This window comes from Pocillopora damicornis, chromosome 3 (assembly GCF_964200805.1).
Source record: "Pocillopora damicornis chromosome 3, jaPocDami1.2, whole genome shotgun sequence".
Taxonomy (NCBI): Eukaryota; Metazoa; Cnidaria; class Anthozoa; order Scleractinia; family Pocilloporidae; genus Pocillopora; species Pocillopora damicornis.
The window spans coordinates 6,611,054-6,622,480 of record NC_142672.1 but is presented as its reverse complement, the minus strand read 5'-3'; the positions used below and the strand labels follow the sequence as shown (position 1 = coordinate 6,622,480).

Below are 11,427 nucleotides of genomic sequence, written 5' to 3'. Positions count from 1 at the left end.
GCCTGTCGAACAACTTGGAATGCTTCTGACTCATGCACTTAAATCAAGGACTAAAGTGTTTGCACAAAAAAAAAATTTTTAAAAAATGCTCCTAGCATTTTAATTTTCTCTTATTTCCGAGCTTAGCATCGAAAGCATAATTATCCGATTATTTGACACATTGCCAACATTGTGTTGGGTAGGTTATTTGACACATTGTTCATTTGTTTACACTGAAACATCTCATTTCGTATTATGCAAATATTTGCTAGTCACACTTTATCACGATGATTCTTATAAAACTCTGCTGTCAACCTAGATTGTGGGCAATAGTACTAAATTACTTTGTTTGCAGAAAGATAAAAAGGTAAAAAATCTTGATAACAGCTGCCTACATTGATATTCTCTGGCTAAAACTTAAATTATGCACTACATATTTCGACGGCCAAAACATTGACCATAGGCGATTGGTAGGTCGTCAAATGTAAATGAAAGGTTCCCATCACAACTTAACAAAGAGCCGAGAAAATGATCAATTGATACAAGTAGCTTACAAGTACGGTAGTTTCATCAACAAAGAACGCTAAGTCCTCTTTTAAAAAATTTATGCTGAAAATTTTAAAACGGGAAACGATGGCACAATTGTTTTAGTTGTGCTATGTTAATTTTTCAGCACCATTGACAGTAAGATGTGAAATATTTATAATTTTAAATAAATCTGCCAAAGAACTATCACTGTTTTTAGGCAGCAATCATGTCAGACACTGGATGTTCAAGATTTTAATGAAACTAAAATTTCATTTGCTTCGCGGATAGCAGTTTTAGCCTGACCGAGAAATTGGAAGCGTCGGTTGGCATTCGCGGTACGGTATTGCAATTCTACTCTACTTAAAATGTAGCTCTAAATTCATCCTTTGAACAACAACATCAGGTGATCTGCCAAAAAGATTAGCGATGATTTGCATACTGACAGATCTTTTTAGGGCGGAAATAAAAATATGAAGAGTGAAGTAGGCGATCCGCTAAGAAATGTCGATTGTGTATCGCCCATAACCCAATAAGAATTCAAATCAGTTTTGTCTAAAAACTGAGGCTCATCGAATTTTCTTCCAAGAACTTCCCAAGAGTGTACACCTTAGTCTTAAGTATGCTACCTTTTATTCTGACTTGGGTGTTTTGTAGTCGCGTATGTGGTTAAATAATTCATGTTATATCTTGGCCAATTTATGCAACAGACAGAAAAGTTTCTTTCTACTTGAGTGACAGTTCTTGAAAACAAAGAATGCACGAAAACGTCTTCAGCCTTTGCTCAAAATCTTTTCTGTCGCATCGACAGACGCAATATTGTTACTTATGATTATCTGCTGGTTTACATTTGGAACATGTATACCTGTTATTTTGGCTATACGAACTGGCATCTACAACAGTCTTATTAATTAAACTTGACAAGATCTCTCGGGATTAATAAGGATTTTTCGCTATCATTTATTTGCGTTTCCAAAGATTGGTTCCAAATGACAGATGTGCGCGTTACACAGGTGAAATTTATGCATATTCCTAACACTTTTCGTTGGCAGGAAACCTTTTGTTCGCACGCATAATTTGTTATAAAATACCCAGCTAGGCCGAGATTATTTATTCGGGGCTGTCTTTTACTGCGGAGTGCATCAAAATCGAAGCAAAGAATATCCGATCAATTTCCTACCCATCTCCTTTCATCAAGAACAGGTTTACACTCTCCTGTCAAAATGGTAAGTCGCCTTAAAGGAAAGAAATTGTATAGATAGATGTCATTTTTTAAATGTACGCTATTTATGCTTCTTATAAATCTACTAACTCCGGATCCAGACTAAGTTCACCATCGGCGGCCTCGATGATGTTCCACTCACTTACGTTCAAGTTTAAAATATAGGACCGCTGCGACTTCGCTTGTTTGCGCTTCATACAGCAGTCGCTGATTACATGAAACAAAAAGACAAGGATAAGAAAACGAAGATTCGCAGTATGTCATCGTGAAATTGAAAACACTCAATAATATAACTTCATCTGTGGCTATTAGGCATCGCTGATGCTCGCTCGAGTGGGAGTGTCTGTTTCAAATCGTCTAGTTGTGGGAAAACCACCAACAAACATCCAAAAAATATTTCAAGTTCAAAATCGTGATCGCGACTACAGCGCGCTGAATTAAATCGTAGTTATACCTATTAAATGTCTTGGAAACTGGCAAATTTTGCATTAGGGAGCGGTGTAAGATATGTTACTTCTTAAATTTTAGATCACGCCCACTTCGTTTACCTTGTATGATTTTATCGGTGGATTGAGTCTATACAACGAAAAAACAAACCCGTCTTGACATATGAATCAAAGAGACGGTCCATAATACCTGTATCCTTTTCCATAATTCATTGCTAAAAACAGAAAGCGTAAGAGATGGCGGCCATGTATTTATCGCCAAAATTGTCCGAAAATTGTATCACACAATTGGCTTTACATCTTCAGTTGGTATTGAAGCATGACGAATTAGGCTAGAAACCCATAAAACATAATTTTCAAAGTAAATTTACCCCAGAATAATCTAGCGTTTTAACTTAAAAGAGGCTTAATTTTTTTAATTTCAAATTTTTAAAATACTGGCGGACGCGGAAGTCCATTTCCGGTGATTCGCGCTGTTTTGGGCTCCACAGCATTTTCATCGAGCCGAGATGAAAAGGAATTAAAAAAAACATGGAAAACATATTTCGCCATACCCTTGGTTAATAATTAAAGTTGGTGACCATATTGTATTTCCCGCAGGCCAGGGGAAACAAATTAAATCTTCTTCATTATCACTCGTTTTTCAGCGCCTTGCCTTTTTTTAAGTAAATCATTAAAAATATTCAAAACCAATACACAGAAAACGATTTTCAGACTTCAAGTTAAAATGTCGTTCTTAGGGCATAAAAAAAGTTTCCAAGATCATAACAAAACACTTTTCACATGAGAAAACCTGGAGAAACATTTTCTAAAATATATTTTCATCTCTTAATAACAAAGTATTAGAATTCAAATGCGACAAAAAGGCCTAGGTGGTCTTGAAAGGACGCAGGTTGACTCATCAAACTAAACAAATACATATTTTGATACCTTAATTCAGCTTTATTCAGGCTCACAGCGGAGACGGAACAAAATACAAATGGCTTTCTCGAACGAAACGCGAAGAATTCATTTAACGATGCAATATCAAGGCACTGGTGGAGTCATTTCCATCAAACAGATCAATTACCAGCTGCTGTGTCTAAATTGTTCCAGAATGAAGTAGCTAAAGTTGTTGAAAACCTTTTAATATTGTAGTACCCCCAATAGCAGGTGGTCGGATTCTCTATAATTAATAGCCGCTTTAGTGAGAGAGATTCTCTCACAAAAACATGTGAAAAACTGAAATCTGCTTCTTTTAAATGACAGGCTCAACGATTAACTGAAGCCCAGCGTGAAGGTAAGAGTTGCAGAAATGTAATAATAAGGAAAAGAGAGATTTAGAATCACTCGCAATTTAGAATTTAGAGCCCGCGGTTAGTCAGTGGAAAAGCCTGAGAGATGCTCTACCCGGCATTCTTTTGGCTTAAGGGCTTATCTATGGTGACCCTAATGCCTACACCACTATTATATTTATTCCTGAAAAATATTTGTAAACTGTAACAACAAAGGTGCGGTTAAAAGCTTTAAGTAGGCCCAAACCTCAACTCAACCCAGGATTAGTGTTTTTATGTCCTTCCTATTAGTCTACAATACACTCTTTTCCACAACCTATATCTCCTAGCTAATTTCGTGATATTCATTAACCTTTCTTACTTTCAAGAAATAGAGGCAGCCTTCAAGCTGTTCGACAAAAACAATGACGGGCATATCTCGGTGGAGGAGTTAGGCGAAGCCATGAAGCAAGCTGGACAGGAGATGTCAGTCGAGGAAATTAAAGACATGATCAAAGCAGTGGATCGCAATGGTACAAAAATTACTCTCTTCCTAGTTTTTAAAAGGAAGGAGGAAGAAACGTGTATAAATGTCTAAAACCTGGGATAAAAAAAGTGTGCTATTCGAGAATATTACGATCTCAGTTGTAATCTGAATCCTAAACTTTTTTTGAGGCAAATGTTAAAGTCGGATGGTGAGTTGTTAGGGAAGCCTGATGAAATACTGAGGGTAATCTTGCGATGGACTAGCATCCAGGGGGGAGTAGTAACACTCCTAGTCGCTTCATGCCAAGGAGACCGGGATAGGCTCCGATTGGGTGGGCTAAGCTTGAACACAGACTTTGCCTTTGACCGCGGTATGATCTGATTTGTAATGTTCTTATCTTTGTTTTCCATTTCTCCTTTAGGCAATGGTAAAGTAGAATATAGTGAGTTTGAGGACATGATGGCCAGCCAAATTGGAGAACCGATGACTGGTGACGACCTCAAGTATTACTTCAAGAAGTTTGACACAAATGGAGATGGCTTCATAACAAGTGACGAGCTGGGACTGGTGATGAAAACGTTTGGCGGCAAAACCTACTCAAAGAAAGAAATTGATGACATGATCAAGGAGGCTGATACGGATAGCGATGGAAAAGTCAGTTATGCAGGTACTTCTTGAATGAGAGCGGGCCGAACTTTTAGTCAACCTCTTTCCCAGGTCTCTACCTTTTCAATTATTTCCCGCGCTTTTAAAGCAATTTTTTAACATAATCTTGAATTTAAACTAGGATTCCTCGTTCTTGCTGTACCCCACCCCATTATTGGTCCATGAGACTATCGCCAGCCACCTGAACAATCAGATACAACACTGAAAAACATCGTGACTTCGTCTCATCCTTTTTCTCGCGTTTCAGCCAGTTTCCTCGTTTTTACCTGCGTCTCTCAGGGGATCTTTAGGGTATCATTCTTCATTCGATTGGTCGTTTTGATTGCTTCGGTGTTGGAATTACCCAACTCAGTCAAAACACACCCTGGAGGATTCAAGTGATCTTTCCCTTTCATTATCAAATGCCGCTCTAGCATTAGCAGTGTACATCACCGACAGTTATTATCTTTTGTTTCGCGCAAAACTTGTAAACTAAATTTACGACTTAACGTTTCGTCCAAGTGAAATAACCTGATCTATCTATTCTGTCTATGCTGAAAACGATCTTTCTTTTTTTCGACACGCAGAATTTGTTGTCATGGTTACACAGAAAGGGCAATGATGCAAAGTGATGACAATGGAAGTGGTTCGCTTTACTTTAAGTGGTGGGCTTCAAGAGGATTGCCTTTGTCACAACTGCTGTTTAACAGATTCACGTTTCTTGAGCTGGCACAAGTAGTGTGGTATACTAAACGAACGACAGGGGATTTGTGTGTTCCGTCGATACAGACTGAACTCTAGAAGCATAAGAATATGTGTAGCTATATTTACTAGGCAATACTGAGGGATTAAACTTTTGTCTTTCTCCAAAACGTTTCTGTTTTTTTAAACTATTTTCGACCCTCGACTTAATATGTACCTATTGACTGAGTGGGAGAGCCGGTTCTGGAAACCTCCGTTTTTTTCGGGGACCGAAAACTCTACGGAAATAGCGGATGTGATTTCATATCCATCTGCCTTAGTGCACAAGGGATTTCCTCCATCCAGGTTAAGGGATCACATTTTATGTGTTTTGCCGAAAGCCTCTTCTCGACACGATCTCAACAGGACCAACTTCCTGTCTCGGCTAACAGACTCCGATTGTGGAGGGCTAGGCTCCAACAGATCTGACCACGTGCCTTTTGACAAATGATGATTATAACTTGATAAAACATGCCACATTATCCCCTGTTCTAAAATTCTCATCTTTTGTCCTTTTTCTCCCTTGAATCATCTTTCCTTCTATCACCGTCATTGTGTTTTGATAACTTCCGGTGTTTACGTCGATGTTTTTTGCTCTCTTTCCGTTTATGTTTCACCTTGGATTTTTTATGTCTTTTTTTTCTGTCTTCATCACCAGAACTTTTGCTGCTTTTCTCTGAATCACTCTCGCTTGTTGTTGACTCTTCAAGTAAGGCCTTGAGCTGTTGTATTCTGAAAATATTAAGATTACCAACTGAAGCTGCGATATGTTCCTTGACTGATTTGGTAAGATGAAGTGGCATCACCTGATACAGTGACATATTCTGATGTGATGTTGTAAAGTGACACTGCAAGTCATGAAATGTTGTAAAATTCAATATGCAGAGCACCTCTCTCCACCAGGAAAACTTTCAGGGAAACCAGACAAAATGGTTGTGGGTTACATATATGTACATTTAGCATCACATCAAGCAGAGTGACCACAGTTCTGAACTGCATCATTCTGTAGTAATATGGATAAACTTCACCAGTGAGTGTAAACAAGGTCAAAAACAATATCCCACCTGCTTTCCTTTTCTGCTCTCTTTTTATCTTGAATGAATTCATGCATTGGGTCTTCATGTGCCTGATTTGCATATCAAAAATTTTTTTACATTAGGGTGCGCAAAATGTACATGTTTAACAGATATTTAACAGTCATTCAAAACTTAATTCAAAACTTAACAACAAAATTAAAAAAAGTGCCTTCATTTCTTTTTGTTTACAACTGTATATTGTGAAGCTATTCCCTAGTTTCACTATCTATCAAAGAATAGAAAGTTAGCCCTTTAACCCCCAGAAGTGATTAACATAAAACTTCTCTCTACAATATATATATATATATATATATATACATTCTTCAGCAAACAGGTAATGAGAATATTCAAACTTATCAGATAGAAGCTGCTAACTTGATCTAGCACCAAGTTCTCATAACTAATTTACAAGGAATTATGTGTAATAGCTACAGGGGAGAATTAACAATCAGATCTTGGGAGTTAAAGGGTTTATAGTGTAACCAATCAGATTGCACCACTTATAGTGGACCCTAATAGATACTTTTATTTAATTAATATTAAGTAGTTTGTAGTTTGTTACTTTCACTAAAAGTACCTCTCATAATATTTGGTCTGTAGTTAAGTCAACAAGATCTCACCATTCGAAACTTTTCACTGTTTTTGTTGCCACTGATAAACAAAGGACACTCCCTGTCACCTGTCCTGTGGCCATAGGCTTTACATCGCCAACCTAAATAAGAGATCATTTAAAGTTTTAAACCCAAGTAAATGAGTCTGGAGTTTATCCAGGTTTCTGAAGTGACTTGGACTTTGTATTTCTACTCCTGTGGATAGGATGCTAGTTCACTGCAGGTTATCCACCCCCATCCCCCCAGCATTTGCCAGGTTCCCTTGGCAATTTGTTGTACCCATTTACTCTCTAGGGTGGAGAGAGGCACTGTGAAAGTCAAGTTTCTTGCTGGAAAATACAACATAATGACCCTACAGCACCTCTAGACCTTGAGCCCAGCTCAATGACTGCTAAGCCACTTCTTCTCTCACAAAAGCCAAATGAAATGAAGAAAAGAGACTTCCAAATTTTGCCTGATTTATGCAATACATGCTGTACTTGTTTTGGTCACACAGCCATTAGCAACAAAGGAGAGCAGGGTAAGAAAGCAAATGAAGGGCTTACACTTCCCCCACACTTCTCCCACAAAGGAAACAGAAAGATCTGCTATGCATGATACTCTATAACACACTTCATGAGAAGAAAACTCTTGTAATGTAACGCACACTCAAGAAGATCCAGTTTCCAATATAACTCACACTTCATAACTTTGACCTCCTTTCCAAGTGGCATCCACAGGCCTTTAGTGGGGGCATGGGAAAGAAAATCTCTTGCACTCTGGTTTTCAGGTAAATCAGGTATACATTCTTCTGGAAGCTCCTCTTTCTCCTAGTTGAAAAGGAGCCATCAAAATCATCATGAATTTGCATTCCCATACAGAGACAGCAAAGGTTAACTTTTGTTAAGGTATTACTGGAAACACATACTATAGATACTTAGTCAAGTGAGCTATTCATTGTCATGGTTGTAAAAATCGGTTGGTGCGGTAATGTTGTGACATGGCTGCTGGCAGGTCTGTGCTTTTCTGCCAATTTACTCTCCTGCAATATAGAGGCCCACGTAGAACATTTGCAAAAACTGTACAGGCCATCTCTAAAATTTCGCAAAAGGGAAACTCTGGAATAAACATAATAGGATGCAGATATTTTACTTTCAAATCGCTCCAAAATGAGTGTTTAGTTACGGAGCAACTTAACTTCCAGCGCAAGACAATTTACAAACAAAATGTTAGATACCAGTCTCTTACCTTTATGATCCCTGGGGGTGGCTGTTCATAGCTAAAAAGGCAAGCACAGTCATGATAACACGCAAATATAAATTCCACTGGAACTGAATGTATTTCAACCTTTGCAGATGCCACAAATTCAAAATTTGCTAGCCTAACAATCTCATGGTCAAAATATTCCTTCCCGACGCTAAAAATAGTTTGAGAGAATTTTTACCCTTACAATGTTTCATAATGTTTAGCCAGTTCTATTTCTTCATTTTCACTACGTTTCCTCTTCCTTCTTTCCTCCTTTCTTTCGCCTTTTCCTCTTTTTCTATCTGTTTTCTTGTCTGACGACCTGTCCGCCATGTTGTTGTTGATTGCAGAGGTAGACCGCTGACTCATACCTAAGTACATTTATAAATGCGAACAGCATTGTGGGATACCTAAAGTCAAGATGGCGGCCTTCTTGCGAGTTGTTTCTCGACGACTGTTTGTCAGAAACAACCTCCGTGGCGTCGTGGCCCTCCACTTTTCGGCTCCAAATTCTGCTTCTCCAGATAAAGTGACTCACACTGGACAGGTGGTTAAGGATTTCGTTTAATCACGGCACAGTCAAAATTTTTAATGACTTAAATGACTTTTGTGGGCACATATATCAGACTTATAATGCTAATTAAGTTCTCTGAAATTTGTAGCAATGGGAACCAAGCGATTACAGAATGGCCCGCTTTACAGACAGGCCAAAGGAGGTAAGGCATTTTTATTTACAAGTAAGGTATTACAGGCCAGCTTTGGCGCAATAAAGAGCTGACTGGGTGGTATCATCAGTAAACATTTAAGTCATATTGCATCACATGCAGTTTATCGTGCAACTTTAAGTTCTAATTTTCGCCTACCTGTAGGTAAATGAGAAGTTTGCAATTGACCTGGTCGCAGAAGAACCACCAATTGAGATTCATGGGCGTCATGTATGGTGTGATGGAGGTTAAGTCTTCTTCCTTGCCTTACTGCTTTGTATTGTTTGAACCTAAGAGTGATCGGTATTTGTGTAGTCTGATGGTGTGGGCAAGATTTTAAAAAAGAGTTTTGGGCAAGATTTCCGCACAGCCCCATACTTCATTATTCATACAGTGCTAAGATAAAGAAAACAATGGTGAAAGCAATGATTGCCTGACGAACTGCTGCTTTGTTTTACTATAGAATGGGTTTATATGGAAATCTTTCCGACCTTTGCTTTAATCCCATATAAAAAGGAAGTCTTAGGATTAACAGTAAAGAGTTTTTTTTGTCATTTTTTTTAATCTACAAACTACATGAATAGGAAAGTATGGGGTTATAAGGAAATCTTGATATCAGACTGTTTTGAAAACTTGACTTAGAGTCATTGAGGTCTCTGTCATTCACTTTTGCCCACAACTGTCTTGGCAAGATTATCTTTACTAAGATGATCAGTCCTCAAATTCAATTTTAAAGCATCACATTACACTGAGCATGTGTTCTGTGTTAATTCAAATTAACAAATGTTTTAGAGGAAACACTTAGCCTGTTCTTAAATACTTTGTGAATCATTTCTAGCTGCACATACAAAGTCTGCATGGTTTGTTTTGTTTTTTCCTCAGTCAAATGTACCTGTTTGGCTTCTTTCAAACTTTTAATGTTTTATATATTCGGGAGGCAGAAGAAGAGATTAACTCTCAAAGTTGGAAAACTTTGGACATGTGATGTAATTTGGGACTGTAATGTTTGTTGTGTGATAACCAATCACACTGGAGATCATTACATACAAACAAACCACAAATTGATCCACTTATCACTCTTACTCACTGATTAGTTTTCTCATCTGATTGGCAGGTATTTTTGCCCACTTATTTCTGAGTTCACAGTGATCCTGGATAAATAAAAGTTGCATATCATTATAAGCTGTGAAGAAAATTTGATTTGCTTGTCTCCTCACTAATTCTTGTTATCTTAGGAGGAGGACCTCTTGGACATCCTAAGGTGTACATCAACTTGGTAGGAATTACTGTATTTTGTGCAAATTGTCTGTCTGGTAAAACAAACCTCTGCATGTTTCATGTAAATGTACATGTGTTGTGTCTTGATGCCCCCCTCCCCCTCCCCTCTTCTCTGCTTGAGGGAATATCTGTTAATGGGATAAGAGCACTTACAGACAGATTGTAAGGTATAGAATCTGTCTTAGTTTTCAATTTTTAACACAATAACAGGTCACAGTTTTCCACACCTGTTTTCAATAATTCCTTACATTCTTAATCAACTCTGTAACTAACAAACTGATTCATTATTGTGGGGATTATTTCCCTTTAACTAGACTAAACATTTTTGGATCTTAGTATAGCAAGATTAAGGGATAAGGTTTGTTAGCTTATTGTACAATGCCATACTTATCAACTGGGTGGGAAGACCTTCCTAACAGTCAATAAGCATTTTATCACATGATGGCCACTTTTCCTCTTTCTTCTTTTTTTCATGCACTTCTTTTGTCCCACATCCCTGCTCACACTGTCCCATATGGTCCTCTTATCAAGATTTCTAATGATGTTTACGGGCAATTGGAATTCTGTAAGAATGCACTACACAACACAAACAAATTAATGTTTATGTGCTGCAGGACCAGGAAGGACCTCACGCCTGTGGTTATTGTGGATTAAGATATGTCATGGTTGCTGATCATCATTGAAGAAAGAAGATGGACCTGCTGCTTAATGTTACTGTTAAGTAACTAAGAGAACTTTGAATGACAATGTAAATACAAAGAGCTGGGTGACTGTTACTGGAAATCAGTTTATATTATTTTGTCAATTTCTAACTCATGAAGACTTCTATCCTCTTATGAGAGGTAAATTAAATCATTTTTTAAGGAAACAATTTCACAGACTGAAGAAATTTTGGAAGAGGGGTGCCAGAAAAACTAATAAATGACTTGAAATCCATATTCCTATGTACTACTCTTCTTTGTGTTTTGTATTGTGTGCTGTTATTTTATTAAGTTAAAAAATTTGTCTTGAAAAGGAAAGAGTACATGTACATCCATTCTCAATTATCACAGCATTGTACTTTCTCAAAAGCCTTCATTCCCTCCTTACCAATTAGGTGTGGATCAACATGATACCATCACCAATTGACTGTACTCAACATCTGTTTACTAAAGTATGCTGTAATAATCTAGAAATTTTGGACAAGATGCTGAACCTTTGTGAGATTTCCTCTTATTAGTACTATTCAGATGTTAC

The 11,427-nt window shown here is 37.7% G+C and overlaps 3 protein-coding genes across 4 annotated transcripts; 2 read left to right on the top strand and 1 right to left on the bottom strand.

Annotated features, from left to right (window-relative positions):
• The first annotated feature begins 1,459 nt into the window (after positions 1-1,459).
• Positions 1,460-5,429, top strand: LOC113675034 (calmodulin-alpha). Of its 2 annotated transcripts, none has more exons than XM_027191548.2 (5): positions 1,460-1,730; positions 3,421-3,451; positions 3,815-3,958; positions 4,334-4,579; positions 5,145-5,429. In XM_027191548.2, exons 1-5 carry the CDS (start codon positions 1,728-1,730, stop codon positions 5,177-5,179), a joined length of 459 nt encoding a protein of 152 aa, XP_027047349.1. In that variant the 5' UTR covers positions 1,460-1,727; the 3' UTR covers positions 5,180-5,429. The 2 variants fall into 2 exon arrangements, with proteins under 2 accessions (XP_027047349.1, XP_089056287.1); XM_089200161.1 differs by having other exon boundaries at positions 1,486-1,730; positions 3,821-3,958.
• Positions 3,094-8,572, bottom strand: LOC113675033 (retinitis pigmentosa 9 protein homolog). Its single transcript, XM_027191546.2, has 6 exons — positions 8,415-8,572; positions 8,213-8,243; positions 7,665-7,794; positions 6,995-7,086; positions 6,363-6,424; positions 3,094-6,030 (listed from the first exon to the last, which is right to left on the bottom strand). Exons 1-6 carry the CDS (start codon positions 8,540-8,542, stop codon positions 5,799-5,801), a joined length of 675 nt encoding a protein of 224 aa, XP_027047347.2. The 5' UTR covers positions 8,543-8,572; the 3' UTR covers positions 3,094-5,798.
• A 24-nt stretch (positions 8,573-8,596) lies between these two features.
• Positions 8,597-11,210, top strand: LOC113675035 (NADH dehydrogenase [ubiquinone] iron-sulfur protein 6, mitochondrial). Its single transcript, XM_027191549.2, has 5 exons — positions 8,597-8,756; positions 8,872-8,925; positions 9,079-9,160; positions 10,149-10,189; positions 10,806-11,210. Exons 1-5 carry the CDS (start codon positions 8,631-8,633, stop codon positions 10,872-10,874), a joined length of 372 nt encoding a protein of 123 aa, XP_027047350.2. The 5' UTR covers positions 8,597-8,630; the 3' UTR covers positions 10,875-11,210.
• Positions 11,211-11,427: the final 217 nt, after the last annotated feature.